Here is a 26802-nt window from a genome sequence, read left to right as displayed (position 1 = left end):
TCAGAGCCAGGCCATATAGTAGGCACTGTGGGCACAAAAATAAACTAGACTCATTTCCTGTCCTCACAGAACTTTAGGGAGATGGACAAGTAAACAAGTGCACCCAAGTGCGATAGGGACTGTGACTGCTGTGTGTCTGAGGTACGTTGGGTAGAGGCAAGAGGAAAAGAGCTCTGGGGGCCAGGAAGGGCTTTATAGAAGATGTGAAGCTTGAGCTGCTTTGAAAAGTGAGTTTAGGTTTACTGGCTGGATGAGGGTAGGGGGTGTGGAGTAGAAGAGAGCATTCCGAACAGATGGTTAGTTCAGGGAAAGTGCTGGGAGTCTCCCTGGGGACAGCAGGTTGAAGGCATAAAGTGATAGCAAGAGTCACCCAAACGTATGCTTAGCCACATGCTTACTGCTCTGTGAACAGGGGGACAGGTAGACCCTTTCTGGACCCTGTGAACTTCTGTAATGGGGTAGGAACAGCAAAATCCAAGATAACTCAACCTCCCTATTTATTAAACACCTACAGTTTGCTACTTTCTATTCCAGGCCACCCTGGGGAACAGAGGAAGGAAGAAAGACATATAAGACACTCCCACACATGTACTCATAATATACATAATACAAATATATACCACACACAACTCACATTTATATATTACACAATTTTTCCCACCTACAAGCCCAAATACCTATAGTCTAGAGACCATAAGGGAGAATAACTTTAAACTTCCTACTCCTCAATACTTACAATACCTAGGTTGTGAGACATATTTAGGGAGGCTGGCTAAAAGTTAAGAAATATATCCTTTCTTCTAGATGAAGTTTTTTCTGAGGTGATCCTACATTGAACCCCAATACTGAAAGGAAAGGAAAGGGGGGCGCCTGAGTGGCTCAGTCAGTTAAGCGTCTGACTTCAGCTCAGGTCATGATCTCATGGTTCATGAGTTTGAGCCCTGCGTCGGGCTCTGTGCTGACGGCTCAGAGCCTGGAGCCTGTTTCAGATTCTGTGTCCCCTTCTGTCCGCCCCTCCGCTGCCTGCACTCTGTCTCTTGCATTGTCTCAAAAATAAATAAACATTAAAAAAAGGAAAGGAAAGGAAAGGAAAGGAAAGGAAAGGAAAGGAAAGGAAAGGAAAGGAAAGGAAAGAAAAGAAAAGAAAAGAAAAGAAAAGAAAAGAAAAGAAAAGAAAAGAAAAGCAGCTGCTCCTTTAAGCAAGTATAGGTAGGAGTTCTGCTGTGGGGCCATTGAGACACACCTGAGGTACCTGGGTCTCAGTGGAACACAGAGATAAGAGTGCTTTAATCTTGGAAAAAGTCAGACTGAGCTGCATACCTAAATCACATTATTTCATCCCTTCAAACATTTACTGTTGTTGTGAATGGTGTTTTGGTGAAGAAGCATCAGTTTACATTGAGAGAAATACTAAGACACAGTGTTGTGGTTGCTATAAGGATGTTTGCTATTAAGGACATTGTCACATCCAGCATATAGAGTCTGCTCTATCGTGGCCAGTGAAGAGAATAATGGGTTTGTTTTTATTTTATTTTGGAGGGGTTGTTTTTATTTTAAGGACCATCTTGAGACCATGTATTGGTTATGTTTCTCTCTTTGCATGGCTGGTAGGAAGCTAAAAGCCAATATTTTGACCCAACTCTTACACATGCCTGGGAACCTAAAACATACATACTTATCTCACCCCTGGCTTCCTCTTATTTTCCTCCTACCCTTGTTTTCCCTTTACTTTGATTTTCTAATTTTTTTTGATGTATTATGATAATTAAAAAAAATTTTTTTTAATGTTTATTTATTTCTGGGAGAGCGAGAGAGCATGAGTGGAGAAGGGTCAGAGAAAGAGGGAGGCATAGACTCCAAGGCAGGCTCCAGGCTCTGAGCTGTCAGCACAGAGCTCCATGTGGGGCTTGAACTCACAGATGCGAGATCCTGACCTGAGCCGAAGTTGGATGCCTAACCAACTGAGCCACCCAGGTGCCCCTATTATGATGATTTTTATAAGATACCTCAAAGCCTTTGTGGAAGGCACTGGTGAAAAAAAATAGTTCATAAATTTAAATTTTACTTATTAATTCAATGTAACAAAATATACACATTATCATAAATAATAAATTACCTAAAATTCATTAGCACAAAGCTTACACATACATCACACAAATATAAACAATATACATAGAGCACACATGTACATAATTCACAATCACAACATACCTTTAATGTCACACTTAACTGTAAACATGCATGCGCGCGCGCGCGCACGCGCACGCACACACACACACACACACACACACACACACACAAACGTTGTACACATACCAAGCTGCTCTGCAAGGAGCCGGCCCTTCTCAGTGGGAACAACCCTCTCTTCCTCCATGTCACATTTGTTCCCCACCAGGATAACCTGCGCATTGTCCCAGGAGTAGGTCTTGATCTGAGTAGCCCTAAAGAGAGACCAAGAGAAGACTGTGTTAATGACATCCTGCTCTGGTGGCAGAACCTGCAAAACTCTAAGACGTGGTTTCCCTTCCAGGAGGCAGGCTACACCCAAGTTATGTCAATTAACTCAGTTGAGGACAGACAGATACCTGCCCCTGCTGGTTGTCACAGGTGCTGACCCCTAAGCCCTGGTTGCAAACCTCACCCACCTCTTAGTAGCATTCCTCTAATACATCTGCCCATCCCTCTCTTCATTGGGCAGAGAGTTCTTTCTAAAACATCTAGCTGATCCTTTCCTGAAAGGACTCTTCTATGCTCCCCCCCTGCCAACCCCGCCCGCAAAACGAGTAGCTATGTGATGAAGTCTATATCCCTCAGGTGTTCAAGAACATTCACATCCCGTCTCTCCAGCTTTATCACACTTCCTCTCACTTCCCACCCATCCCCAAATGCTCTTCCATAGCTTGTGCCTTTGTCTATACTGGGAGTCCCTTCCCCACACTAACTCATCCCCCAAGACCCAAGGATGGTCCCACAATTCCTTGGGGGAAGTCGTCTCAGGCTTTCTCAGGCCCAGCTAGCCTCTCCTTCTTCCTCTGTGACTTGCAAACATTCACTGAAGCCTCAGATGATGAATATTTGTAGAAACCAAAACGTCAGCAGTAGTTTCCCTCACAAAAGATGATTATGAAACTTTTCAAAAATACTTTATGTACTTCTCAATTTTTCAAAAGTGAGTATATACTACTTACATAATGAGAAACAAAATTTTAACGTAAGGAATAAAATAGGGCCCTTATATTGTGGACATCTCCTTGTGGGGATGGGCCTAACTCTGTCTCTAACCATCCCTTCAGACAAAAATGGAATCTCATTTTGGTCACTTAAACCTTTACCATGGCACCTGTTATATTTAGCTAAACTTATCAGTCTTTCCTTGAGGGCAAGGATAGTCTCATTGATCTTTGGGGTGCCAGTCCCCAGCACGGAGCACAAAGTAGAGGAGATGTCAGCAAATTTCTGGTGAATGAATAAGCCAGCAAATGGTTAATCCTGAAGCAGATCTTAAATGCAACCTATCCTGACACTGACACTCAAACTAACTGAACCCTAACTGTTTCTGGACCTATTACCAACCCTGCTCCTAAAGCTGATCCCACCACCAATCTTCTCTTTAAGGATGAGAAGCCATTCCCTTAAGGTACGGAATTCACTCAGCCACGTTGGTCATGGGCTGACAAAGAATGAGGCTCTGTGCTGGGCACTGGAGGGGCTAGGCTAGGACCAAGTTTCTCAGAGGCAAAACCTAAAGGCCAGGGCTTAGGAGAAATAGACACTTAATCTTTAGCCTCAAGGCAGGTCCCTGGAGCCAACTCTTAATGTCTCCCCATACTATTCTTTCTGTCATTTTTGTCCCTCTTCTCACCCCCATCCACTCTCAGCTCCCAGATTAGCAATTCAGGTTATTCTTGGAGGAATCGTCACCAGGTGTTAAAGTCACTGTGTTCCTGAGACAGAATGAACAGGGACTGATGGCAAAAGGGAAGGAGGTCAAGGCCAACAGGGAATTAGCAGTGTAGAGACACTGAAAGAAAGAGCTAATAATTCCATGGTAGGAGGTAGGGGGGAAGATGGAGAGGGAGAGAAAGAGGAGGAGCTGAGACAAATCGTGACTGAAGGGAAAAGAGGGAATAAGAAAGGAGAAAAGGAAGAGAAAAGGAAAGAGGAAAAAAGACTAGTAAAGAGAAAATGAAGATGGAGGGGTCTTGTTAAAAGAGAAGAGAGAAAAAGGAGGAAGGGGAGGATAACCAATAGGCTGAGAAGGAGAACCTAGACCACCATGAATGACAGACACGTGAAGGCACCTTGGAGAGCCTGCAAAGTCACTCACAACTCAAGACTACAAGGCACCAATAGTACTTCACACAGTCATGGCAACTGTTCCTTCACAGAAGGGAAGTCATCGAAGGATGGCTGTTGGGCAAAGGGCAGCATAGATAACCTTGGCATTGGCCAGCACCGCTGCTGAATTGCTGGCCTTCTCAGCATTTCTGATTCTGAAGAAGACCATGGCACAGATGTCCCATCTTCTCCCATCCCAATCCTTTCTACTGATTAGGGACACAGTGTCCTGGGCCCTCCCTCTTACCTGTCCTTCCCCTTGTGCTCCCTTCTCCCTGTGAATTATACTCCAGGAAGAAAGCTGTGTAAGTCATTCAGAGGTTGTACCTGTGAAGCTGTGCTGATTTCCATTGTATGTTGAACCTTTACAAGCTTGGACTAGATGTTCTCTTGACCCCTAGCCTGGGGATAAACTTTATGGGGATGTCATATGTGGATTCATTCACTACTATGACCAGGATGATCTTTCCAAAACATTAATCTGAACCTGCTGGTTCCCTGTTCAAATGTCGTCATCTAGGGAATAAACTCCAAATTCCTTATCCCAAAACACAAAATTCTTCATGACCTCTGCTCTTTTTATACCCCTCACTTACCTTCTCATCTTTGTACATCTGTATACTTTTCCTGGAATATTCTTATCTATTCACCCCCTGGCTCACTCCTGTTCATCTTACAAAATGTAGCATCTGTGTCAGCAACTCCATGATCCCTTCCTTGACTCCCCAAGCTGGGTCACAGCCCTCTGTTGGATTCCCAACAGTACCTCTCTTTATCACTGCACATGTACATGATATTCTCACTGCTTGCTTACTTATCTTCCTCTCCTCTCATCTGTGAGTTCCTTGAGGACAGGAGCCATGTCTGATTCACGTAGATTTCCCTAGCACACAGCACAAGACCTAGCACACATTAGGTTTTCCTAAAGAGTTTGATGAATAATGAATAACTGAGGTGAATGAATGAATGAATGAATGAGGTGAATGAATGAATCTCATACCAATCTTGGACAGCATTGAAGGACTCCTCGTTGGTGATGTCATACATCAGAATGAAGCCCATGGCCCCACGGTAATAGGCTGTGGTGATGGTCCGGTACCGCTCTTGCCCAGCTGTGTCCTGGGTAGGAAGAGAAAAGAGTTAGCATCCTAGAAAGTCTGCTTTTTTTCCTAAAAAGTCCTCAGGAACAATTAAGAAATAGCCCAAAGTATATTTAAGGAGTACCTATTATGTGTCTTGTATTGTACTTGGTAAGTAGAATAAAATGTTTTTTTAAAACCTCATAAAAATTAATAAGAAAATAATTGAGGGGCTCCTGGCTGGCTCAGTCAGTAGAGTAGGCAACTCTTGACCTTGGGGTCACAAGCTTGAGCCCCACATTGAGGGCAGAGTTTACTTTAAAAAAAGAAAGAGGGGTGCCCGGCTGGCTCAGTCAGTAAAGCACGTGACATTTTTTAAAAAATTTAAATCTAGGGGCGCCTGGGTGGCGCAGTCGGTTAAGCGTCCGACTTCAGCCAGGTCACGATCTCGCGGTCCGTGAGTTCGAGCCCCGCATCAGGCTCTGGGCTGATGGCTCGGAGCCTGGAGCCTGTTTCCGATTCTGTGTCTCCCTCTCTCTCTGCCCCTCCCCCGTTCATGCTCTGTCTCTCTCTGTCCCAAAAATAAATAAAAAACGTTGAAAAAAAAAAAAATTAAAAAAAAAAAAATTTTAAATCTAACTCAATTAACATATAGTGTAATAATGATTTCAGGAATAGAATTTAGTGATTCATCACTTACATATATCACCCATCCCAACAAGTGCTCATCCCAACAAGTGTCCTCCTTAATGTCCCTTGTCCATTTAGCCCATCTCCCTACCCTATACCCCTCCAGCAACCCTCAGTTTGTTCTCTATATTTAAGAGTCTCTTATGGTTTATCTCCCTCTCTGTTTTTACATTATTTTTGCTTTCGTTCCATTACGTTCATCTGTTTTGTATCTTAAATTCCACAAATGAGTGAAGTCATATATTTGTCTTTCTCTAATTTTGCATAGCATAATATACTCTAGTTCCATCCATGTCGTTGCAAATGGCAAGATTTCATTTTTTTTTTTTTGATTGTTGAGTAATACTCCATTGTATATATATACACCACATCTTCTTTATCCATTCATCCATCGATGGACATTTGGGCTCTTTACATATTTTGGCTATTGTCTATAGTGCTACTATAAACATTGGGGTGCGTGTGCACCTTTGAAACAGCACTCCTGTATCCCTTGGATAAATACCTACTAGTGCAATTGCTGGGTCATAGAGTGGTTCTAGTTTTAACATTTTGAGGAATCTCCATACTGTTTTCTAGAGTGGATGCACCAGTTTGCATTCCCATCAGCAGTGCAAAAGAGATCCTCTTTCTCCGCATCCTTGTCAACATCTGTTGTTGCCTGAGTTGTTAATGTTACCCATTCTGACTGGTGTGACGTGGTATCTCGTTGTGGTTTTGATTTGTACTTCCCTGATGATGAGAGATGTTGAGCATTTTTTCATGTGTCTGTTAGCCATCTGGATGTCTTCTTTGGAGAAATGTCTATTCACTAGCATTTACATTTTATAGTTGAGAATGCAAAAATGCAGGCAGGGTAAGTGACTTTCCTAAGGTCACAAAGCTGGAGACAAAAGCTATGCCTTAAATCCAGGACTTCTGATTCCAAGTCCAACGTACATACCACTAAACTCCAATCAATGAAGGATTTATCCACAAGTATTTACTGAACACAATCTATAATGATAATAAAATAAGGGGACAATAATTCCAGTATGCCATTATTTGTGTATATGCTGCACCTGTTATCCACACACTTCAGAAAAACTCTGTAGGATATATATGATTACTCTATTTTATTCCAGATAAGGAAACTGAGGCTTAAGAAGATTGCCACTAAGTATCAGAATTAGAACTCAAAATAAATCTATCTGAGGGGTACCTGGGTTGGATGAGCTCCCGCTCAGTTGGTTGAGCGTCCAACTTCAGTTCAAGTCATGATCTCGCGATTTGTGAGTTTGAGCCCCACATCAGGCTTACTGCTGTCAGCGCAGAGCCCCCTTTGGATCCTCTGTTCTCTGCCCCTCCCCTGCTTGCGCTCTCTCAAAAACAAATAAACATTAAAAAAAAAAAATAAGCCTGACTCCTACACTCATTACAATTTATACCTTAGCCATGGACCATACTTTGTGTGATATAAAAATGGACAAGGCACTATCCCTAACTTGAGGAAGTCTCAGTAAAAGTGCAGAGGTAGCTAATGCTAATGGGGAGCATTAGACTGATAACTAGCAGTATGTGGCAATATGTCATTAGTTCCAGATAAGCAGTGTAAAGAAAATGCATCAGGCTTGCACTGGCAGTGCAGAGCCTGCTTGGGATTCTCCCTCTCCCTCTCTCCCTGCCCCTCCCACCTTGTGTACACATGTTCTCTCTCTCTTTCTCTCTCAAAATAAATAAACTTAAAAAAAAAAGAAAGAAAATGTGTCACACAAGTCAGGTAAGGTAGAAACATGGTGGTTTGGGGTAATTATAGAAGTTGTCAAAGCAGAGATAGTGTATCAGTTAGGATATACTGAGTTATTTAGTAGCAAAGCAATCCCCAAATTTCAGCAGCTTAAACGAGGTTTTATTTTTCACTATTGCTACATATCTATTAACAGTTGGCTGGGTGCTCTGCTTTTTGTCTTCCGTAGCTGACAGGGCAGCTACCAGAGGGGGGAAAAGTGTGTGAGTCATATTTTGGCTCTTAAAACTTCTACTTCTCCCACTTCACTAGCCAAAGCAAGTCACACACCCACATCCAAAAAAATCTTATAACATACCCACGAGGAGAATCATAAACGTGGCAGACAGCGTAACTCCCACTAATGGAATCTGTACCAAGTCCAGAAGCATTGGCCTGAAGATGTGCTTATTTGACAATAGTAGGAGGATAACAGGGACTTTCTTTTTATTTGAGGAAGAGAGAGAGAGCAACTGAGTGAGGAAGCAGAGGAGAGGGACAGAAGGAAAGAGAAAGAGAGAAAGAGAGAGACAGAGAGAAAATCCTAAGCCAGCTCCATGCTCAGCACAGAGCCCAATGCCAGGCTCGATCCCACAACCATGGGATCATGACCTGAGCTGAAATCAAGAGTTGGACACCTAACCAACTGAGCCACCCAGGCACCCCATCAGGGACTTTTCTAAAGAAGAATTTTCCAAGCAGTGAAGTGAGGGAAAAGTATTTTGGCAGAAGAAGAGTTTTTGCCATTGAGTACTCCAAAAGAACTTAAGGAATGGTAAGAAATGGGAAATGGGTAATGGATAAGTGCCGAAGCTAGAAAGAGCTTTAAATGTTGTGCTAGGGGGTTTGGACTTTATCTTTTTTTTAAGTTTATTTATTTATTTTTGAGAGACAAGACAGGGAGAGCACAGAGGAGGGACAGGGAGAAAGGGAGACAGAGGATCTGAAGTGGGCTCCGTGCTGACAGCAGAGAGCCAGACTTGGGGCTCAAGCTCATGAACCATGAGATCATGACCTGAGCCGAAGGCAGATGCTTAACCAACTGAGCCACTCAGGTGCCCTTGGACTTTATCTTTTAAACTAAAAGATTACGAGGCAGGGGATTAACATAATTAGATGTGAACTTTATTTAGAAAGATCACTCTGGCTGTGATGTGGGGAATGGACTGGAAGAAGAGATGGAAAGCAGGAAGGCTAGTTAGAAGATCTCTGCAGTGGTTCAAGTAAGTCCCAATAAGGATTTAAACTAGAGTGGTAGCAATGAGAAGGAAGTCAAACAGATTCAAGAGGTATTTAAGAGATGAGTTATATAGGGCATGGTGATGAATTGGAGGTGAAGTGATGAGAAATCAAAGACAACAGTTATCTGTTACCTCATTTTCTCCATGTCCTCAGCAATTCAGCTCTGACCTAGACTTGCACAACTTTACTCAGCAAAAAAATCTGTACTTACTACACCCACTATCCTTGGGGAGCATATAAATCCCCAACTCCTGTTTATTGAGCATGATCTTTGGGTGTCTTACTCTTCACCTCAAGCAGCTTATCAGAGTATCCCTTCTGACCACATACAATATTTCTTCCTACGAGCTCTGGTAAGAGTTCTTTCTAAAAGTTCTCCAGTTCATAAATGAGTGAGTGGATGAATGAATTAATATATAAATGAATGAAGAGATGGATGAGTGAGTTAACACATAACACTGGGAATTTTAGGCACTACTGAGAGAAATCATCAATTTGCACTATCTATGCAGAAGTTTTTTGTACCTATGAAACACTTCAACAGTATTTAATCCACCCCACACCCCTTGCCTTTGCTTCCTGAGCTCCCACACCACAAATGAGACTCCTCCCACCCATCTGCAGGCCAGGCCCCAAATCTTGTCCTGTGAGGTTTAGAATTAAGCCACCCATCCAGACTAGAGATTTAAAGGCCCAGGCAGGATTTCTAAGCAGCTGATCTCAACTCTTCTCACTCTGCCTGTGTTGTATCATTTCCCTGTGAGAGTTTTGAGGTCTCCATCTCTGACTGGAGTCTGGCCCTGTGCCCCAGGTCTTTGACAGGGGGGGTCCTGTCACCCAATTGATGCCCAATTAATTAGAAATCTTGGTATGGGGAGTGCCTGGCTGGTTCGGTTGGTAGAACATGCAACTCTTGATCTCGGGGTCATGAATTTGAGCCCATATTGGGTGTAGAGGTTACATGAAATGAAATGAAATGAAATGAAATGAAATAAAATAAAATAAAATAAAATAAAATAAAATAAAATAAAATAAAATAAAATAAAATAAAACAAAACAAAATAAATCCTAGTATGGAATACTAAATGAGCTTGGACATGGAACCAGTTTCATCTCTGTTCTCCTAGTGCCTAGCACAGGGCTGTGCACACAGTGGAGATTCAATCATCACTTGCCAAACAAAAAGGCTACATAGTCTTGAAATTGAGGGTGGTCTCTGGGGTTAGACTCCTGGGTGTGAATCCCTGTTCTAGCACTTACTATGTGACTATGGTAGGCAGCCTTTTAAATGCCTCCTAACGATCACTGTCTCCTGGTATTTATGCTCTTGTGTAATCTCCTTCTTGGGCAATTCACCTTTTTGGGCCTTAGTCTCTTCATCTTTAAAGTGGGAATAACAACTATATCTACTTCACAAAGTTATTGTGAACATTAAGAAAGTTATTATACCTAAAATGCTTAGAAAAGTTCCTAGTACATAGTAAGAGCCATAAAAGCCTCAGTTACTATTTTTGCACTTTCAGAGTTAGCCCCAGGAACAGGGCCAGCTTCCCAGAGTCTGCCCAGCTGGAGTAGATGAGTTTCATGCTATGTGTCACTTCCCACTCATTCAAACCTGCTGAGGGCTGCTTCCAGTCAGAGTCTTAATATGATGCTTCCCTCAAAGAGTAGCAAATGGCCTGATAGAAAGGGAATGGATGAGTGTAAAAGTTGAGCAGGCTTTGGTCTGACTCCCAGCTCTGCCATTCATCACCAGCTCACCATTCATCACCAGCTCTGCCATTGTGTGGTTTTGGAAAGCTTGGGTTTTTTGTTTGTTTGTTTGTTTGTTTGTTTATCTCTTTGAGATTCAGCTTCCTCACATCTGGAATAGAAATAATAATCCCTACTTTGTAGGCTGTTTGCAATTAAATAAGATTTTTAAAAATGTCTAGCTCATAATAGGTACTCAAATATGGGAGTACATATCATTTTCATTATTATTTAACCCTTCTAAGCTTAAGTTTTCTCATTTGTAAAGTGATAATACCAACCTTAAAGTGGTTGTGTGAAGATTATAGATAACGTATTTGGAGAGCCTGGCAGAGTGCCAGGCACATAGTAGGTATGCAATAAAGTCCATAGTAGTTCCTGCTATTACTGTTGATATTATTGTTATTGTCATTTCCCTTGAAGAGAAGCAAGGTTGGAAACAACAATCCAGCTCTCACCATCCTGTGCTCAATGGAAAGTAGCCCAGAGAACTGTTCCTGAACCTCCCTCTCTCTCCCTCTCTCTTTTATTTTTAAAAATCACTTCAACAAACATTGATTCCCCTCCCACTGATGAGAGTCAGAAATAGAACCAAAGAGGAGACAGGAAGGAGGAGAAAGAGGCATGACTCACTGGCTACTTGAGGAAGGAGACCATGTCATCAAGAGCAATCAATTCACTTCTATGAAGCAGGCATTCATTGAGCTCTTTATATGGGCAGAGCATTATTCCACAGAGTGGACACCAGGGTGAGCAAGCCGCCGCCCTGGCCTCCAGCAGCCCCATGTGGCAGACAGACACATAGGTAAGGGGCAGAGAAGCTAACATCAACTGAACACCTACTCTGTGCCAGGCATTTTGATAAATGTTTTATATATGGGATCTCACTTATTATTTATAGTAACAAAATAAGACTGTTAGTTGAGAATTATTACTGGCCAAGCACCATGCTAAGCACTTTACCTATTTTATTTAATTACCAAATAACCTTGAAATACTGTTATCTCTATTTACAGATGAGAAAAAGTTAAATAATTTGCCTAAGATCTTGCAACTAGTTCATGCCAGACTGAGATTCAAACCTAGGTCTGATTCCAAAGCCTGTGCTTTTCCCAGGATGCTCTTTATTCCACATCATTTATCTTAATTGTTACAGCAGCCTAAAGCAGGACAAATTTGAGTCTCCATTTTATACATAAATCCACTGAGGATCACAGAAGCTAAGTAAATTTCTAGAGTCACAAACTATAAGGAGACAGAGTCAGGATTCAAATTCTGTCTTTTGACCACAGCCTGTGCATTTTCAACACAACCTATAGCCCAACCAGACTATGTATTCTTGATCCCCTTCTTCCCCCTAGGACAGGACCAATCCACTCTGCAGCACCCCACCCCCCTCCTAGAGAGGGGGTCCTCTAAGGTTTCCTGGGGTGAACAATCTCCCCTCCACCAGAGGGTAAGGCTGGAAATTACCCAGAGAGTTTAAATGGAATCACGTGTGTCTGGCACACATGTGCTCAACCAATATTAGTTATCTTCTTTATCTTCCACTGAATCATCAAACCACACAGACTCTTCATTTCTTTCTGGAGTTTCCTCATGGTCGCCCACACATGCCACACTCATTTCTGCTCCATATTTCTGTTCATGCTACTCTCTGCCACATATGCCCCCTCCCAGTTCCTCCACTTGTCTTGACTACCAGATTGTTGAATTCTAAAGTTAAAAGTAAACCTTAAATATTATTCAACTTACCCTCTCACTCAAACTAGGAATTCATTCCACAGCATACTTGTACTGAGTGTTTCTAATGTTGGACACCCACTACCTTAAAAGGCAGCCATTCCATTGATGGACAGTTCTGATTATTAGAACATTTCTTCCTTCTCTTGAGCTGAAATCTGCATGTGGTAATTTCTATCCATTGATTTAATTCTGTTCTCTGGAGACACAAAGAATAAATCTAATTTTTCACTCACGTGGCAGCCCTCCAAAAATTTAAATCCTATGTTTGTTTAGCTCTTAGAGGTTATAAAGTTTATTATCTCAGTTATCTCAGTTAATTCCCAAAGAAATCCTATGAGAAGAACCAAATCCCCATTCCACAACAGAGGCAACTGATGCTTGCAGAGGTGAAAGACAGTGAATGATGGAAAGGGGCTTAAAGAATACCAGGTCTTTTGGCTCCAAGAGACCATGGCTCCTGGCACAAGGCTATGTCTCTGTTTTAAGTCACCTGTCACAGGGACCTTCACAATTAGCAGAATAACCAGAACAGTGACAGGAACTTGAAACTGTTTTACAGGAGGAACAACTACAGGATGGAAGATGTTTAGTACTCTAGGAAATAGCACTGCTATCTTCAAATATCTAAGGTGTCTAATAGGTTTTCCTCTTTTACCTTCCTTTTCTTTCAAATCTTCGCTGATTCTATGGTTAGTGTCTGCTAGGTCCCGAAGATCAAAGGATGAGTACAATGCCAATACTTGCTTGAAGTTTGCTTTGGAAGGTAAACATGTGTCAGATGGGAGTCTGAAGCCTGAGAGGCTGTTCCCATAAAGCCTTCCGAGTGCCTTTCCTTGAGGCAACACTCTTCCTTTGGAGCTTAGCTCAACTCAGCAGAGAAGCTGCCCTGACCATCCTGGTAAAGTCAAATACTCCAATTACATGCTGTCCTGGCACCATGTACTTCTCCTTTGGAGCACTCATCCTCACTGTAATTTTGTATTTATTCGTGCAGTTATTTGATTAAAGTCAGTCTCCCCTGCCAAACTGCAAGTGCCACAAGAACAGGATGTCTGGTTTTGCTTACTATTGTGTCTCCGTGACTGGCACAGCACTAGCACATAAGGTGGGGGAGATTTCCAATAAATACTTGTTGAAAGGATGAATTTATTGGGTGTCTGCAACATTTTCAATAGAGCATACTACAATGTCAGATGGGTCTTTCTAAAATCTAAATCTCATCATTTCCCTCTTGGTCTAAATCCCCTCTCTGGCCTCCCATAGCCCCCACCACAGAGTCCAAATTTCTCAGTAGAACATACAGACTGTTCAGGATCTAGCTCAAGCTTCCCTTCCAGTTCTTTCCTTCTCATACCTCCACTGAACCCGTGAGTTCCAGTTTTGCCTAACTACTTGTGGCCTTTTGTTGATATGCAGATGTTTGCCTGGAATCCCCTTCTCTTTTATCATTTGTAAACTCATTCAAAGGTCACATCCTCTCTGAAGCTTTTCCTGGCCTTCCCTCCCCTGACAAAGTAACTTCCCTTTCTGCCCTTTCATGGTTTGGCATTATGTCACTGGACACATCACATTTATTATAGTGCTGGTTTATTTATCTGTCTCCTCTTTCAGATTATGAGCATCTTGAGACCCAATCATATATTTAGCTAAATTCCAGGCCCTTGACTATAGCACTTGGGACATAGTAGGCACTAATAAGAACGCTGAATGAAACTCAAGAGCTGACCATGTGGTTGGTAGGGAAAACTCATTTCAAACCTCATTTATAACCCCTTTGGTTATAAAAGGGTCTGTGAGATCATACAAACCACCTCCTCTTACTGGTCCCTTTCCATGTTATAGATAAAGCAGGAGGCACAAAGCAGTGACACAACCTGGAAGGTCACACAACTGGTAAGAGGTTGTTTCTGGGGCCTCTATCCCTGGATACTGCCCTGTTGCATACTTTCTCCTCCAGGCCAGACTCCTCCCTCCCTCCTATTCAATTCACTCCCTCTGGGCCATGTTGGGAGATAGAAATAATGAGCACCAGGAAGGCAGTAAGGAGAGCTTCTGGGCTGGCTCTCCCTACACCTCACCCTCTGACCCACACCTGTCAAGCTCCAAGCCCTTTGTATTTGCAGCAGCAGAAAGCCAAGGCATTGTGTCCCATGGGAGTGGGAGGAAACCAGAGGTAGAGAAGCTTTTCAGAGAGGTTCAATGGAGTCTGGGAGAAGCCGAGGACTGAGGAATGGAGAAAGTGATCCCTTGGAGCTGGCTTGGTGTTACACCCATCTGTCCTCAGCAATACAGACCACACTGTGGACCACCTAGAGTTTATAAACATTTTGTTGCATCACCTTATTGGATCCTAACAATGACCCTGGATGCAGACTGTTTAGAGCCAGAAGAAATCAATCTTAGCTCATCTAGTCTGACTCCTTTATTTTGCAGGTAGAGAAATTGAGACCTAGAGAGGTAAAGTGACTTCCTCAAGGTCATATGGCTGCTTACTTTTTGGCTAGTCAAAGACTCAAATCCAACTATTCAGACTCCACATGATGTTCTCTTCAGCATACCATGTATTATTGTCACTACTGGTTTACAGGTAAGAAAATTAAAGCCTAAGGGCATATAGGTAGTAACTGATAGATCCTTGAGGGCACAAGGCAGGAAAGAGGTCACTAGAATCCAGGACTAGGGATTATAAAGCACTTCCCTGTTCACTGTAATCCTATCTAACTTTGAGGTCCAGGTCAGCGGGCGCCTATTCTGGAAATAGCATCTTTGGGATCTAGCATCAAAATTTGTCATCATTCTTTCTGGGCTTCCACACAACGTACTTGGGACTTTATTTTAGCAGCAGCAGAGCAGAGTATTAGAGCTAGAAGGCCCTCACAAGAATAATCAATTCCACAAATATTTACTGATTTACCACAAATATTTCACTGTGCCAGTGACAAAGACCCATGTAATCCTTGCTCTGGGAATTCTCAGTCTAGTGGGGAAGCTACCTCATATGTGACTAATCCTATGATAGATACATATAGGGTCAACTCCCTCATTTTGCAGATGGGAAGCCAAGGCCCAGAGAAATGAATGCCCTGGATTCTTATTTTTGGCATTGGTCTCTTACACAAAACTCTTGTCAAACACTCAAAACTCAAAACCTCTCAAGGATATAACTATTGACTTCCATGATTTCCACATTTTACTTCAAGCAGATAAACCAAAGGTTATAGGACTTCCTTTCATTGCTCCTCAATGTACCTGGCATGTCTTGTGTGTTCAATAAATATTAATTTAATTTTATTTTAGAAAGAGAGAGAGTACACAAGCAGGGGACAGGGGCAGAGGGAGAGAGAGAGAAAGAGAGAGAATGTTAAGCAGGTTCCATGCTCAGTGCAGAGCCTGATGCAGGGCTGGATCCCACAACCCTAGGATCATGACCTGAGCCAAAACCAAGAGTCAGATCCTCAACCGACTGAGCCACCCAGGTGCCCCAATAAATATTTTTTGAATGAATGACTCACAGCAGCTATATCAGGGATTTGTTTCCACTCCCATCTGCATCTCCTCATTTAGACTATGGTTTAGGGGCTATGTCTTTCATTTCTATACCTTCTGCAATGTCTAAAGCAGTACCTGACAACTGGCAAGTATTCAAAAATACTAACTGAACAAAGAAATGAATGAATAAGAGAAAGGCAGATAATGTGGTCTCTCTTTTGCCCTAAATAACAAAGATGGCATCCCCAAACATACATTCCTCTTCTTGAAACCCCACCTTTCTTCAGCATCACCTTGCTTCATCAATGTGTTCCCTTTATTTTCCCCCTGCTCCTGCTCTGTCTTCTACACTGGCTCTTTATCCTCCCCTCAACCCCTCACTTCTAAGTTTTAGATGGAAATTACTAATTATCTGCTGAACCTTTCCACTTAGTCTGGATGCCTTTAAAATATACGTAGTTGACTATTAATTACAACCTATTTCTGGGATGCCTGGGTGGCTCAGTTGTTGGGCTTCCAACTCTTGGTTTTGGCTCTGGTCATGGTCTCACGGTTCATGGGATCAAGCCCCAAGTCAGGCTCTGTGCTGGCAGCATGGGATACTCTCTCTTCCTCTCTCTCTCTCTCTGCCCCTCTCCTGTTCAAGCACACATGCACATGCACTGTGCTCTCTCTCACTCTCTCTCAAAATAAACCTTAGAAAAAAAATTATGATCTATTTCATTTGTGTCTTCTCTAAATAGTAAGCCCTTATCAGCACCCAGCACAGATCTGAGCATGTAGCAGGTATTTTAAAGATACCTACTGAATGAACCATCATCCATAAAACCTCAGTGCTTTGGCATAGACAAATTTAGCATCAGAGTTGGCAACCCATTTCCTCTTCACCCTTTTTGCCTCCAAATTGACATCACTACCATTCAGAGCATTCTCAGAAGTCTCTCTGAGGAATTTACTTAATTTTTTACTTCCTGTATCTTTTAGGTGACTCACCCAACTCCTCTTCAGGATAGCAAGTGGTGGGGGAAGAAGTGAGGTAGGAGAGGGCTAGGAGAAAAAAGAGAAGCTTGGAACAAGATTATACTTAATACATTCCCAGGTCACAGCAAGTAAAAGCAAATGAGAATCAGACCTTGTACTGAGAAATTGACAGTGATAAAAATAGGAACCTTGTCAAACAGACAATTTGCAGAAAACAAATGATTAATAAATATATAGATGACTGTTCCATATGTAATCAGAGGAATGTAATTTGAAATGATGAGGTACCATTTTTAACCTATTGAATTAGCTAAAATTAAGCTAACATCATATTCCATGCTGGCAAAGATAACATGAATTAGGAATTTCACTATTGAAAATCCATTTAAAGGAAATAATCTAAAACCTAGGAAAAGTTTTACGCACAAGGCTGATCACTGATCACTATAACATGATTCATAACAGCCCCAAACTGAAAAATAATTAAATACTTAAACCATAGAGAACTAAACTTTGAGAAACCAGAGATTGTGCCTCATTCTTTTACCTTATTTATAGTGCCCAACACATGTAAGTGCAACAAATATTGTTGACTACATGAATTAATGAATGGATCTTGTGCATCCTCCCTATGATGTACAATGAAGTCATTAAAATCATATTTGTAAAGACTTGGTAATAATTTTAGCTATATTTATACTATAATGTTACATTTTTAAATTTTTTTCTTAACGTTTTATTTATTTTTGAGACAGAGAGAGACAGAGCATGAGCAGGGGAGGGTCAGAGAGAGAGGGAGACACAGAATCCAAAATAGGCTCCAGGCTCTGAGCTGTCAGCCCAGAGCCCGATGCACAGCTTGAACTCACGGACCACGAGATCATGACCTGAGCCGAAGTCGGACGCCCAACTGAAGTAGGGGCCCCGAAGTAGGGGCGCCACCCAGGCGCCCCTATGTTACATTTTTATTTTTTATTTTTTTTAAAATTTTTTTTCAACGTTTTTTATTTATTTTTGGGACAGAGAGAGACAGAGCATGAACGGGGGAGGGGCAGAGAGAGAGGGAGACACAGAATCGGAAACAGGCTCCAGGCTCCGAGCCATCAGCCCAGAGCCTGACGCGGGGCTCGAACTCACGGACCGCGAGATCGTGACCTGGCTGAAGTCGGACGCTTAACCGACTGCGCCACCCAGGCGCCCCCCTATGTTACATTTTTAAAAAGCAGGATATAAAATTGAATATACAGTGTGACTTCAATTACGATAAAAACTCATAGAAAAGAAACTGGAAAGAAACGAACCACAACAACAATAATGGTTTTTTTTCTTTATGCCTGAATGTAATCTTAAAGTATTTTTTTTAATGGGCATATATTACTTCTATAATTAAGAAAAATTAAGTCCATAGTAGGTAGTGGCAGTTGCTCTTAATATAGCCCAGGGAAAACAAAATATGGAGAAAACATGGAGGATAAACCATAAGTTGGTAATTGTTGTAGATGGATTATGGAATGCATGTAATATGTAGTAGTCTCCCCATTTGACTGCGTGTTTGAAATTTCCTATAATAAACAGTTAAAAAAAAAAAAAAAAGTGAAGCCTGAAACGCCATGGCGTCTGGGGAGAGTACGAGCAGTTCCATTTTCACTGAAGTATAAGATACTCAGAAGGACTCTAAGATGTTCACTTTTTCACATTTTAACATCTCTGAAATAAGAATATAATTTACAATTGACAGCACTTTAGATTCTCTGAAACAGAATACTTAAAATACTAGGTGAGGGTAGAAGTAGGAAGTGAGGCTGGAGCTACCTAGATCATCGAGGCCAGGCCAGGTGCTTGGACGCTGTCCTGAAAAGAAAAGCCACTGAGGGGTTTGTGGTGCCCAACATTGGGCCTGTCACCTGGAAGACATTCAGGAAGTGTGTGCTAAATGGTGAGGCCACTGAGGATGGGGACACTGCTGCTTATGCCAAGGGCCAGGGAAATTGCCCTTCATGGGAGACGTGCTTGAGGCCTTGTTCCCGTGTCCTTCTTATCATCTCATTAGTCCCGATTCTCTTCAGCTCTGCAAGGCAGAACCATTGGGTTGTCTGATAAAATTATCTTTTTCCCTCCAATCCCCCATGATACTTCTATTTTCCTGAAAGTAAGAATCATTTCTCCAGAACGTGAGCCAGCATCACAGCCTAAATAGCTGATATGAATGTCCACAGGCCTGGGTTTCACATTACCTACTGACATGACATTTGAATCCCAAAAACTCAGCTTGGAACCTGGCCAAAGACCTCCTTATGAACTCATTTCCAAACAGAGACAAAAAGAATTAAAATACAGATGGCAGGTAAGAGATTAGAATGAACTCTTCAGGGGGTGCCTGGGTGGCTGAGTCAGTTAAGTGTCGGACTGTTGATTTCGGCTTAGGTCATGATCTCACAGTTCATGAGTTCGAGCCCTAAGCCGGGCTCCTCGCTGACAGCCGGAGCCTGCTTAGGATTCTCTCTCTCTCCCTCTCTTTCTCTCTGCCCCTCGTCCGCTCACCCTCACTCTCTCTCTTTCTCTCAAAATAAATAAATAAACTTAAAAAAAAAAATGAATAAACTCCCCAGGACTTCTAAGACTTCACTAGAAAGATAGTGCAGGATCTCCACCCCACCCTGGGCTGTGCTTTCCCTTTGGTTTCATAGCTGCTTTCTTTGGGGAGTTGGCCCAAGTCACCATAGCAGACAAATTCCCCTGAGGATCATTTGCATACAGGTGCCAGAGTGTTCTAAAAATAGGATAAGCACAAAGTAAATGCCTTGAAATTTATTTACAAAGGAGGGGAGACAATCATCTGAAGAGGGAGGGAGAACCTGTCAGAGGTGGCCTGACAATAGTAAGGGAGCCACACGGTGCAGGCTGGGAGTCAGGAGGCCTGGGTAGGATTTAATTCTACCACTAACTTGCTTTGTGGGATTATAAATACACCCCACTTTGGGCCTTGGTTTTCCATCTTTAAAACAGGGACATTAGGGGCACCTGGGTGTCTCAGTCAGTTAAGTGTCCGACCTCAGCTCAGGTTATGATCTCGCAGTTCATGGGTTCGAGCCCTGCGTCGGGCTCTGTGCTGACAGCTCAGACCCTGGAGCCTGCTTCAGATTCTGTGTCTCCCTCTCTCTTTCCCCACCCCTGCACCCCCCACTCATGCTCTGTCTCTCTCTCTCTCAAAACTAAAATAAACATTAAAAAAAAAACCAGGGACTTTAGACTAGATAATTTTTAGGGCCCCTTCTGGTTCTAAGGAGTCAGGATAAATACTACTACTACTACTACTACTACTACTACTAATAAATTGAGTATTTACTAAGTATCAGGCACTGTGACAAGTATTTTTCATGCATTACTTCACAATCCTCACAACCAGCTCTGAGTGGGTAGGGCAAAGAAACCAAGGTACAGAGAGGTTAACTAGCCCAAGTTAGTAAATGTTGAAGGTAGTTTAAGCCCTGTGCCATACTTCTTTCCAGAATGCTAGGATGCTAAACTTATCCCTTGTTTTCTAACCTAATAATTTTACTGCCTTAAGCTCATGCCACCCCTCCCATTCTTTCTCCTCAGATTCTAACCATTCTGAGCTACTCTCCAGGTCCCAAATATTGTTCTCCTCAAAGTCTCTGTGTTTTCTTCCATGTTGTTCCCTCTGCCTAGAACAGCCTGACCTGCCCTGCTAAACCAGTCCCTACTTACCATTCAGAATTCTGTTCAAATCTCCCCCCAAAACCCACAGATAGAAGTAATGACTGGCTGCCATTTGCCAAGCACTGTGCTAATTCATTATTACAGCTCTCTGGGAGAGGTCCCATTGTCATACCACTTCAACAGATGAGGTAACTCAGACTCAGAGGTTAAATGCTTGCCTAAGGTCACATAGCTGATAATGGTCTGAACCAGGCAGTCTGACCCCAGGGTTAGCCTTCCTAACCCCTATTCTACCCTCTCTCTAGGGAAATACTGTATGAATTGCCAAGTTGTCTTATCCACAAGACCATAAACTCTTTTAGTTTTGTTTGGTCTGGTTTTTACTTTTTGGGATTGACTAAACTGCTAGGAGGTAATTTGGAGCAGCAAACCTGAGGGAAAAAAATCAGGCTAGAGTCAGAATCAAACTGGAAAAAAGAAAAAAATGATTCATTCTGTCTAATCTTTCTCTACCATTTTAAATCCCTGTGGAAACAAGACAAAAATATATTTTTGTAAATACTATACATTGGTATTCAATTCTGTTCCCATCTCAGGGTGGGATCACCTCCTCCAAGAAGCCTATTAAAATCCTCATTCTCAAAATCCCCCCCTAATTTTAGTGTACCTTCAGCACTTAATTTATCATTTAACTAAACACTGTGAGCACTGAATGAATGGGTACTGTAAGGAACAGCAGTAAGAGCATGGATTTGGGGATGGAACACATCTGAGTTCAAATTCCAGTTCTGCCACTTCCTGGCATGTAACCTCAGACTAGTTATCTGACTTTCTGAGTTGATTTGTTAGCTGCAAAATGGAGTTGAAAATAATATCCTTTTCTTTGTATTGCTGGAAAGATAAAATAACTGTTGTGACAGTGCTTGGGCAGCTGTAAAGCTTTGTATAAACATTAGTCATGTTCATTCAATTTACATGCCCTCAATTATCTGCTGTTCCTCCCCAAGTGCCGCATCCAGGGAAGACCTCAGATTCCCGGAGAGCTGGAGGTGTGGGAAAGTGCTAAGAGGGAGAAGCCCAAGAAAACAGGGCTGGTAACTACCTGAGCAAACTTCCGCTGGAAGGAAATTAAAAGGGTAATTATGCCTCCACTGGTGGTAAATTTCCAGGCTGGCCTTTGGGCTCAATCGGTTGACACAGCAACACAGCAGTCGGGGAGGACAGTATCCTGAGAGAACATTTTCTCTCCTCACAAAATGACTCCTCATAGGAGCTTGGACACAATGTCCAACCTTAACATCACCTCTGATTTCCTGTATTCACTCTCTCTCTTCTCTCTTAATTCTCTCATCTTTCTCTTTTGTTTTCCAAAGTTTATTTATCTATTTTGAGAGAGTGAGACAGAGAAATCAGCGGGCAAGGGGCAGAGAGAGAGGGGGGGGGGGGGGCAGAGGATCCAAACCGGGCTCTGTGCTGACAGCAAAGAGCCCAATTTGGGGCTCAAACTCACGAACTGTAAGATCATGACCTGAGCCAAAGTTGGACACTAACCAACTGAGCCACCCAGGAAACCACTCCCTCATCTTCTCCTCCCCAGTCCTTCCTGAGGAAACTAAAGGGTTCAGCCTGGACCCCTATTTAAAACAGTTCCTGCAGAGGAGGCTGGGATGTCCCGGGATGCTCTGAGACAGCACTAAATTGTTGCTTGGGGGTTAGGTCTCATTTTTTATATGCAGAAACACTGTGGGCCAGTGAGAAAAGCCCAAGTTTGAAGGTGAGTCACAAAAGCCTGGGTTCAAGTCTCACTTAACCCATTTACCAGCTGTGTGACCTCCGGTAAAGTACAAACACTTCACCTCTTTGGTCCTCAGTGTCCTCATGTGTACAATGAGGATGACAAGACCCCCTCTCAGGATTAAATGAGATCATTGATGTACCTGATGATCTAACAGGACTGGTGTCCACTTGGTTCTGAGAAGAAAAGCACATGAGAAAGTGGTTGTCCATTCTACAGAGAGGCTAAGCCAAGAGAAGCCTCAGACCTCCCAACCACCGAGGGGCAGAATTGACCAGAGGAGGTTTCTAGGGGAGGCAAAACTTAATCTAGGCCAAAGGAGTGTCAGACGTGCTGGGTGCAGGAGGAATGGCTAGCCTTGACTTTAGGAAGTATAAAGCCACAGCCTGAGCACTGACTTCCATTTTGCCAAACTCTATTGAATGCTTACTCTTTGCCAGGCCCTGCTGGGCAATGGAACTGTAGACGTGAATCAGACCTGACCCTGCCCTCAGGGAACTTGCAGTCTGGGAGGAAGACAGACAAGTCTGAAACACTTGCAGTACAGCTGGTAAGTGTAGGAAGTAAAGGAAGGGCCCTTAACTTAGGCTAGGGGTGAGGTGGGTCAGGAAATGTTTCCAGAGAAGCCTTTATTTGCACTGAGCCTTTAAAGTCAAATAGAAGTTTGCTGGTGGAAAATGGGGGATGGGTGTGGGGGAAAGTATTCCCTACAGAAAGGGAAAGCAAGACACAAAAAAAGTGCATCCTAACTCTCACAGCCATGAGCAACCTAAGCAGACATGACAACTAAATGCAGTATGGTATCCTGGATGGGATCCTGGAACAGGAAAGGGATAATAAGTAAAAACTAAGGAAGTCTGAATAAATTATGTACTTAGGTTAATAACAAGGTATCAATATTGGTTGATTAGAACAAATGTACCATATTAATTAATGTAAGATGGTAATAATAGGGGAAATTGGGTGTGGGGTAAATAAGAACTCTGTGTTATCTTTATAATTTTTCTATAAATCCAAAACTATTCTAAAAAATAAAGTGAGTTTTGTTCTTTGGTGGGGTTTTTTTGTTTGTTTGTTTGTTTTTTGTTTTTTTGTAAGTGCATCCTGTGTTTGGATTTGGGGTTTGGAGAACACGCAGGTAGAGTGTGCCTGAGGGCTGAGTGACTGAGGATGGAGCTGGGAAGGCAAGAAAGGGCCTGGAATGCCAGGCAAAGGAATTTATTGGGTATCAGTGGACAGCCCTTTCTGGGTTTTACGCCGTGGAGGGACAGTGACCAGAGAACATAAGGAGGGAGCAAGACTGGGGGGAGGGAGATTCCTGCAGTCTGCTGCTACAGTCTAAGGGGGGAAATAAGAGGAACCTAAGGTAAGAAAGGGGCAGAAGGGAGGCACACAGTTAACCCTAGATAAATGTTTATAGCACAGAACCAAGGAGGGAAATTTGGGAGATAGAATTGATAGTTCTCATGAACAACTGGATGACTAGGACAAAAGCTGAGAGGAATAAAGGAGGACCCTCAGTTTTGAGGTGGAGGCTCAAAAAGAGAGGGAGTATAGATATTCCCTTGGACTTGACCTCCCATCCTTTTCGTGTCTCCTCCACCTCCACCCGGGGCCTGAGCTCAGTCTCTGCGTCATTAGCACAGAGTTGACAGACTTCACAGAGGAAGGTGAGAAGCACAGGAGTACAGAGAGGATAAGAATTTCCAGCTGCCACCTGGCAACCCAAGGTGTGGGGCAATGGTGTTGGGCAACAGTGTGGGGGAAGAAGAAGTTTGTAGAAGGAAGGAATTATAAAATTCTCAGTTGAATGGCCTCCCCTACTCCTTCCCCTGCCCTTTGCAACACATCTGGCAGTACTTAAGCAAGCTAGGAGAATCTTTGAAGGCTTTGAAGGCAACTGGGCATCTTTGAGAGCAGAGCACTGCTGCTCTCTCTATCCCCCACTGAAAATGGGGGTAAAGCGTCCGTGACTCATATCTAATTTCTCTGCTGATAGACTCTACCCTGTAAACCCCACAGCTCATAATCTTTGTTTTTTGTTTCTAAAGTTGATTTATTCATTTTGAGAGAGAGAGAGAGAGAGAGAGAGAGAGAGCACGAGCATGTACACCCATGAGCATGAGCAGGAAGAGGGGCAGAGAGAAAGGGAGAGAGAGAGAAACCCAAGCAGGCTCTGGGCTGACAGCACAGGACTGGATCCCATGAACTGTAAGATCAAGACCTGAGCCAAAATTAAGAGTCGGACACTTAACCAAATGAGCCACCCAGGCACCCCCAATCTTTGAAATGGTAGTAACCAAGATCAGTACAATAGTATGGCACAAGAGAACACTCATGAATTTATCCTGGCTTTACCAATCACTGTGTGGCATTGGGCAAATTTATTTGAGCACATAATATGTCATAGGCACCATGTTGGGTCCTTTCTTATATTGTCTCATTTAATCTTTACTGCACTACAGAGAAGTTGCTATTATTATTATTCCTATTTTACAGCTGATGAAACAGGTTCAGAGACATCATTACTTATCACATTGCTGGTGCTGTGTTTTCATTCTACTTCTTCCTTAGCTGAACTAACCCAGTCCCCCATCCTTCCTTTGAATCTGCCAGAATGTGCAGCAGGAACTACTATATACCTATCTATCAGTGTTGTACAACTTTGGATGTCCATTAGAATCACCTGGGAAGTTGTAGTGGGGTGGAGAGAGGGAGGGGAAGGAAAGCTAAGAGGAGATAGTTTACAACACATGACCCATCCCTTTCTGGGTGTTTGCTTGGAGGTTCCAAAGTTTCAGCCATGACATTGACACCTGTGAGGTCCCCAGGGTATCACAGGGCAGTGGGAAGAGTGGGAGGGGAGTTGGCTGTGAAAAGAATACAGGCTCCACAGCAGATGGCCTTAATTTTGAATCTCTGCTCTGTCATTTACCAATCTTAGTAAGATTAAGTTCCTTAACTTTTGAGTCTTAGTTTTCTCATTTGTTCTGTGCAGCATAGTTGTAATCACTTTTTGAAAAATGCATGTAACCATTTGCACAATATATAGTTGCTTCCCAATAAATTATAACTCTTAGCAACATCTTTACCATCTATTGGGTGCTTTCTAAGCACCCAAGCCCTTATCCATGTGAAGATATAACAAGAAGAGTAACGGCACAGGACATAGGGGGGTTTTAAAGACAGAACTCAGTTCAAATCTGGACTCTGTTACATGCTATTTGTATGAACTTAAGCTACCTAACTTCTCTGGACCTTGGTTTACTTATCTGTAAAATAGGGACGATAACAGCACCTAGCTCATAGGGTTTTGTGAGGATGAAATGAGTTGATAAAAGCACTGAGTATAGGGGCTCCTGGTTGGTTCAGTCGGTGAAGCCTGTGACCCTTGATCTCAGGGTCATGAGTTCAAGCCCCACATTGGGGGAAGAGATTACTTAAAAACAATTTTTTTTTAGCACTGAGCACAGATGGCCATCAGCCAGTGCCACGGGCAGCTTATGCTAGTCCTGTGAGAGGTATTATTAGCCCCATGGTGCAGGTGAGGATATTTTACATAAATGGTAGTTGGTGTTTATTGCCACAATAATTACTGATGTGTGAAATCAAGAGGAAGGCAGTCCAAGTAAGAATGGCATCTCCACCAGCCTCTTGACTTCTAAAAGCAGGGACCAAGAGGAAGCAAGGCCCTATTCCTCTTCCCCTACAACCACCGCCTGTCTTGGTGCCATCTGTCTGCATTTTAATTTATGTTGCACCTTTTATTCCTCTATTCATGTCAGTCATGGCAAGCATCCCAAGCCTCTCAAGCCATTCTTGATCTCTGGACTCTGAATCTCATACAGCTCTGCACATTATCTTTTCCAACCCTCTCCAGTCCCCTCCCTACTGACACCTTTCACTGGGCCTTCTGAAACACACAGTCATCAGAGAAATCTCTTTTTCCTCAGCCTCTTCTCTGAATGTTTTCTTCACCCCCTTGCTGTGACTGAAACCAGCTTTCCCTGAGGCCACACCTTCTCCTAACACCTCCAAATTGATAGTCCCTTTCCCTCTTACCACCTTTGAATCTCTGGGCCAGGAGGTGGGATAGATATTGCTGCTTTTCACCCCTACTTCCAGATCATTCTTTCCCTCCTTCAAAAGTCAAATCAAAACACCTTCAGCTTTGAATCTCGAGCATCATGAGACTGTGCCACCCACTTATTTGTCTACTGACCAATCAACAACTCCTGGTTCAT

The 26802-nt window shown here is 42.8% G+C and overlaps 1 protein-coding gene across 2 annotated transcripts in view; it reads right to left on the bottom strand.

Annotated features, from left to right (window-relative positions):
• RAB3B (RAB3B, member RAS oncogene family) overlaps window positions 1-26802 on the bottom strand; it is a 73528-nt gene that overhangs the window by 20683 nt on the left and 26043 nt on the right. For both annotated transcript variants that reach the window (XM_019449309.2, XM_019449310.2), the window contains exons 3-4: window positions 5339-5457; window positions 2317-2441 (exon numbers count right to left, since the gene is read on the bottom strand). In XM_019449309.2, the coding sequence (XP_019304854.1) occupies window positions 2317-2441; window positions 5339-5457 (244 nt within the window). The remainder of the gene's footprint in view (window positions 1-2316; window positions 2442-5338; window positions 5458-26802) is intronic.

Source organism: Panthera pardus, unplaced genomic scaffold (genome assembly GCF_024362965.1).
Source record: "Panthera pardus isolate Hobbes unplaced genomic scaffold, ASM2436296v1 HiC_scaffold_11, whole genome shotgun sequence".
Taxonomy (NCBI): domain Eukaryota; kingdom Metazoa; phylum Chordata; class Mammalia; order Carnivora; family Felidae; genus Panthera; species Panthera pardus.
This window is presented reverse-complemented; position numbering and strand designations above follow the sequence as displayed.